A 6,588-nucleotide genomic window follows, 5' to 3' on the forward strand; every position below is an offset into this window, starting at 1 on the left:
AGATCCTGCTGAACACACACACACACGTGTCTCTCCCACACACACACACACACACACAATCACTCTATATTCTCTCTGTCATCTCTCTACAGTCTCTCTGTGGTTTCTCAGCCTGGTTCTCGTGAGCGTGGGGTGTGTGGGTGTTTCACTCCTGAGGGCAAGCATTTGGTCCACATTTACACTGACCAGGACACACACACACGCACACACACACAAATATACATGCAGCGATGTGTTTAATGATGTGGTATTATATAATTCAGCACTTGGGTAATATGAACTGAATTATATAGATGAAAGAGAAATGCTGCTGCTGAGCCTCAGATGCATTTCAGCTCCAACTGAGACCATCGGAACACAAACATATGAACACAAACAAACAAACACCTGAACACAGACAAACAAACATCTGAATACAGACAAACATCTAAACAGACAAATAAACATCTGAACAGACAAGCATCTGAACAAACATCTAAACAGACAAACAAACAAATAAACATCTGAACAGACAAACAAACATCTAAATAGAGAAACAAATATCTGAACACAAAACTATGTAGTTGCTAAGGTGCTTTAGGTGGTTGCCAGAGTGTTGCTATGAAGTTGCTAGGGTATTGTGGGAAGTTGTTAGGGCGTTGCTATATGGTTGCTAGATAAACACACTGTAGAAACACACAGTTGAAGGGCAGAACTGAGCTGCTGCTCTCACCGACCTGAATAATGACGTGATCATTCAGTGAGAAAGATGAGAGTCAAACTGAAGAACAACACTGCTGGAGGAGCTCCAGGACGCTCACGAGACGCTTCATTTCTTCACTTTCATCTTCTGGGATTATGTAGGAACCTGACGTGGTGGAAGGTGGAGCAGGGCTGTGTTTCTCAAAGGCAGCGTGAGTTTAAGTAGATCTCAAATCAACATTTGTTTATGATTGTCAGATGTTTAGCAGCGGTTCTTCAATCATGAGAGTCACCAAACGTCTGTTTCACAAATGTCACACAAAGTAATGAGATCAAGCAACAATGTGCAGAAGGTCACCACAAACTGACATTTAAACACAATCAACAGCAAATAAAAGAAAAGGCCATGTTACTGTGCCAACATTTACAACACGGTCACTCAATTAACCCTGAGTCATGTGACCTGACTCCTAACGAAGTTGCACCAACCACACAGTTAAACAGGTTCTGATGACTGTGTGTGTGTGTGTGTGTGTGTGTGAGAGAGAGAGTGTGTGTGTGTGTGTGTGTGTGAGAGAGAGTGTGTGTGTGTGTGTGAGAGAGAGAGAGTGTGTGTGTGAGAGAGTATGTGTGTGTGTGTGTGTGTGTGTGAGAGAGAGAGTGTGTGTGTGTGTGCGTGTGTGTGTGAGAGAGTGTGTGTGTGTGTGTGTGAGAGAGAGAGAGTGTGTGTGTGAGAGAGTATGTGTGTGTGTGTGTGTGTGTGTGTGTGTGTGTGTTTCCCAGAGCAGAGGCTGCTTTCTATGAAAGTTCTTGTTGAAACAGCAGCGTTTCTCTTGAAAACAAGCGTCCCGTTCAGCAGCTCAGACTCCACGCCACTCCTTTCCTTTCTCTCTGCGTCTCATAAAGGCTCAGCGCAGGATAATAAACACACTTGGACGTGCGCTTTGATGAGAACTCAAAACAGATGGAGGAGAGTTACCTGTGAAAGCCACCGGCTACACAAAACAAAAAGCCAGAGAAACTGAAACGACTCGAATCCATACCACAGCTATAACAATAACCACACAGAGGAATGATATCGCAGGAATCACTTTAAGAGCATATTTTGTCCAGCTGATTGACAGCCAATCAGAATCCATCCTATTTCGCCAACAGAACAAAACAAAAAAATAACAAACACAGGCTCAGCACTGTTCTGTGTCTCTGAGCAACATGACGGTGTTTCCTTCCTGAATGAATCAACTGTTTAAATGATTCGGTTCAATCGCAATGACTCACTTAACAGTAACTTGCTGCCACCTGCTGGCGGTTTTAATTTTACACTTAAAGTGTCTTTTCATTTGAAAATAATTTCAAATCAGTATTCAACATTTCATGTTTAAATTATCAAACATTATTTATGCATTTGTAACTGCAGGTTAAAGCATTCCATGTCCTTCTAAGATGCATTAACGTGTAAATACATCTAAATGCCTCTTCATATGCAACTTCTGCAAAGATGAATTTTCTTGATACTGATTTCATTTGTTTAGTAACAGCCTAAATGTATTATTATAATTGACTGATTAAATGTAAGAATTTGACTCAAAAGATGATGCACACTTTTAGAAAAAAATAGCTTTATAAAGGTAAAAATGCCCATAAAAGGTAAAACTCAATTGAATCTTATTGGAAAATATTAATTTCTATCACTGCTGTGAACTGACCACACAGAATATGAAGAATATCAAAAACTTTGAGTCAGCTGTCCACAGCAGTCCTTAAGATACCAGCACAATAACACACTCAGCTAAATATCGTCTAATTATCTTTATTGATAAAATCCCAGAAAATATTGAGATATTATTTTTTGTCAATATCGCACAAGCCTTAGTAGCCTGGACGTCCTGTGTAGACAGCCTCAAGCCGTTGGTTTATTTCTGTATTTTTTATTTTTTTTGGCTAGTAGAAGTTATGAATGGCCAGTAACTTAAAAATCTAGTAGCCAAATTGGCTGGTGAGAGAAAAAGTTCATTTCAATCCCTGGCTATTATTATCATCGCAATCATACTTGTTGTTACAGCTATCATTATACACTTATTGCAACAGACTACAGTTATCTTTATCGTTATGTTTACCATTACAGCTATAATTATTGTTAGGGGTGTTTTATTGTAGTTACTGTTATGATTCACAGTCTAGTTATGGTTAACACTAGCTGGGTTTCCATCCAAAGTTGTGAATTTAACTTTTATGCACAAAATTGGAATATTGCATAAAACATTTGCGAATAAACACCGTTTCCATCCAACGAGTCAAAGAGAACAAACTCATCACTTCCTGACACTGAATATAATAATTTTCATATGTAATAAACTGTGAGGCACAGAAACACACTTACGTGTTACAGTAGGGTTTCTTATCGTAGCCTTTGTAGTTGTTCATGTTGAGCGTCATCTTACACACTTCACAGTGGAAACAGCCTTTGTGCCAGTTCTGAAAAACATCACGACATTACTGCAGATTCTGATCAATTAATATGAGGGAATTATGCAGATTAATAAACACACGGTCCAGTCTGAACATGTGTGTGTTTCACTGATGCTGTCAGACGGTAAAACCGCGGTATACTCTAACAGTTACACGGTCCTGGATGTTTGTCATATATCTGTCCCTGCAGCACAGAAGCAGTCATCAGTAGCACAGGTATATCTGTAGCAATAGCCAACAATACATTGTATGGATCAAAATTATACATTTCTCTTTTATGACAAAAATCATTAGGATATTAAGATCTGTCAGGGAACTGTTGTGTGTCTGTCATGTGTTCCTGCCCCTTGTGCCCATATTTGGCTTGTTTCCTGTCCTTGTCATATGTAATCATCAGTTAATTCTTGTCTAGCCGTGTTCGTCTCATTAGCGTGTGTATTTAAGTTCTGTCTGTTCAGTTTCGTGTCGTCTGGTCTACTCGTTATCCCCGGTGTTGGATGTCTGTGTCTTACCCTGCCTTGCCTTGTCTTGCCCTGCCTTGATGTCAGTAAAGTGTTATTTGAGTTTATATCCTCGTCTGCGTGTTCCTGGTTCCTCCCTCGTGTGTGCACCGTGACAGAAGACCAGACCAAAACAGTAAGCGGCGCCCCTTCACCTTGTTTTGTTTTCCGTTTTTTGAAAAGTCTTGTTTTGTTCCTGTTTTGTTTGTCCCTCGCGGCATGGAAGTCGCCACTCGTCCTTCTGCCCTAGCCCACGACATGTCGGCGTGGGAGTTCGGCAGGATGGCCGCGAGTGCCGGGAGTCCGCTGGCCGCGAGCCCTCAAGTCGGCCGATCGCGGGAGAAGTTCGCCGTTGTCCGCGGCTCATCCTACCTGCCGATCGCGGGAGAAGTTCGCAGTTGTCCGCGGCTCATCCAACCCGCCGATCGCGGGAGATATCCGCCGCTGTCCGCGGCTCCCAACCTCGCCGCTCACACCGAGCCCGCCGTTCGCGGGAGTTCACGCCGCCGTCCGCGGCACACCGAGCCCGCCGTTCGCGGGAGTTCACGCCGCCGTCCGCGGCACACCGAGCCCGCCGTTCGCGGGAGTTCACGCCGCTATCTGCGGTTCACCCAAGTCCGCCGTCCGTGGGGAAAGCCAACCCACCGTCGGCGGCTTCACCGTGCCCGCCGTTCGCGGGAGATCAACGCTGCCGTCCGCGGGGAAAGCCAACCCGCCGTCGGCGGCTCCCCCTGTTCACGCCGCCGTCCGCGGCTCCCCTGTGCACGCCGCCGGTCCGCCTCTGACTCAATGCCCGCCGGTCCGCCGCTGACTCAATGCCCGCCGGTCCGCCGCTGACTCAAGCCCACCGGATTGCCGCTGACTCAAGCCCACCGGATTGCCGCTGACTCAAGCCTGCCGGTCGCCGATACCCTCTCCGTGGATCAAGTCCACATGTCACGGCCAGGAGAGCCGTGTTTGTGTTCGTTGTGCCCACAGGAACATTTTAAACTTACCTTGTCGTGTCATGTCTTGTCCATGGAGACTCGTCTGGGGCAGGCGGCTCCTTGAGTTGTGGCCATGGAGGCCAGTCGCAGCCGCTTGCCCCCCCTGTCGCAGAAGTGGAGGAGGTCGCTGAGGGACCCTGTGAGGGCCCCTGACTCCTCGTCATGCCCAGAGGAAGCCTCAGCTTCCTAGCCAGCCCAGGAGGGCTTCTGGTTCCTGTGGGATGTCCTGTCGTGTCTGTCTGACCCTGGAGGGTTTCTGTCGTGTCTTGTACTGTTTTGTCTGTCTAGCCCCGGAGGGCTCCTGATACCCCCTGGATTCCCCATGGAAATTTTGGGGGGGGGTAGTAGAGCTCTGGGTGGAGTGGGTGGGCCGAAGAAGGATGCCATGGCCACAGTTACCACCTGCCATGGCCTCCTGAGCTCCCTGCTCCGCCATGGGTCCTGTCTGTCTGTTCCGCTCTGGAGGTCCCCGTCCTGTGGTCCGTGTCTGTCCTGAGAGGCCTCCAGAGCGCCCACCCCCCCTCCCCGATGGAACTGTTAAGGCTCGGGACGAGCCTTTCGGGAGGGGGGAGTTATGTCAGGGAACTGTTGTGTGTCTGTCATGTGTTCCTGCCCCTTGTGCCCATATTTGGCTTGTTTCCTGTCCTTGTCATATGTAATCATCAGTTAATTCTTGTCTAGCCGTGTTCGTCTCATTAGCGTGTGTATTTAAGTTCTGTCTGTTCAGTTTCGTGTCGTCTGGTCTACTCGTTATCCCCGGTGTTGGATGTCTGTGTCTTACCCTGCCTTGCCTTGTCTTGCCCTGCCTTGATGTCAGTAAAGTGTTATTTGAGTTTATATCCTCGTCTGCGTGTTCCTGGTTCCTCCCTCGTGTGTGCACCGTGACAAGATCATGTTCCATCAAGATATTTAGTACATTTCCTACCGTAAATATATCAAAACTTAATTTTTGATTAGTAATATGCATTGCTAAGAACTTCATTTGAACAACTTTAAAGGAGATTTTCTCAATATTTAGATTTTTTTGCTCCCTCAGATTCCAGATTTTCTAATAGTTGTATCTCAGCCAAATATTGTCCTATCATAACAAACCATACATCAATGGAAAGATTATTTATTCAGCTTTCAGATTATGCATAAATCTCAATTATTGAAAAATTAACCCTGGTCTTGGGATGACATTTAAACACTGTAATATTTACAAGCAGCTTCAAACAATACCATGGTATTACTGCAGTAACAACTCGTGCTAGTTTCACTGTTTGTTCTGTTTATATTTGTTAATATTGTTGAGATTACAACAGAAATGTTTAATTTGCGAGTTTAAGTGTGAATTTGACCGATTTTACTGATTCGACTGAACAATTACTTATAATGTAATAATATGAATAAAACATGAAGTGGATTATGTAAGACATCAAAACAGATAATAAGCGTCACACAGTAAAGTCTGATTCACACACGGTTCTGCAGATAAAGTTGCTCTCGCTGTGAATCTGAGGTAATAAAGTCTCGCACCTTGTCGAGGCAGCTGATCTTCTCGGTGGGATACACGGTTTTCCCGCAGCGCGCGCACGGAGCATTCATCCTCGCCGCAGCTTTGAACCTCAGAACTGAACAGCGCGCGCGCCCGGTCCTCAATAAGAGAGAGCGCGCGCTCGTGTGTGAGAAGGTGCGGGCGGGCGCGCGCCCCCGAGGGGGGGTGGGGGTTGAGACTCACTAATATTTAATAATATTCAAAATATAAAGACAAAACACAGAAAAACATCGTTAGCATTTTTGGCCGTTATATAAGCGCGTCACAGCGTAGCGTACAGACGACCAAACCTGCAGAAACTAAAAACAAATAAATAAATATAATAACAGGAAAATAAAGTAGTAAACTTAATCTTGAACTTATTTAAAAAAAAAATTTTTTACCTTTATTTACTTATACTTTCATTCAGTTTTAT

At 45.1% G+C, this 6,588-nt stretch overlaps 1 protein-coding gene across 1 annotated transcript in view; it reads right to left on the reverse strand.

Annotated features, from left to right (window-relative positions):
• LOC306865128 (LIM zinc-binding domain-containing Nebulette-like) overlaps positions 1-6,272 on the reverse strand; it is an 11,437-nt gene extending 5,165 nt beyond the window's left edge. Inside the window, exons 1-2 of the mRNA XM_079409517.1 lie at positions 6,155-6,272; positions 3,062-3,156 (exon numbers count right to left, since the gene is read on the reverse strand). Of these exons, the coding sequence (XP_079265643.1) occupies positions 3,062-3,156; positions 6,155-6,223 (164 nt within the window). The 5' untranslated portion in view covers positions 6,224-6,272. The remainder of the gene's footprint in view (positions 1-3,061; positions 3,157-6,154) is intronic.
• Positions 6,273-6,588: the final 316 nt, after the last annotated feature.

This window comes from Barbus barbus (assembly GCF_936440315.1).
Source record: "Barbus barbus genome assembly, chromosome: 46".
Lineage (NCBI taxonomy): Eukaryota > Metazoa > Chordata > Actinopteri > Cypriniformes > Cyprinidae > Barbus > Barbus barbus.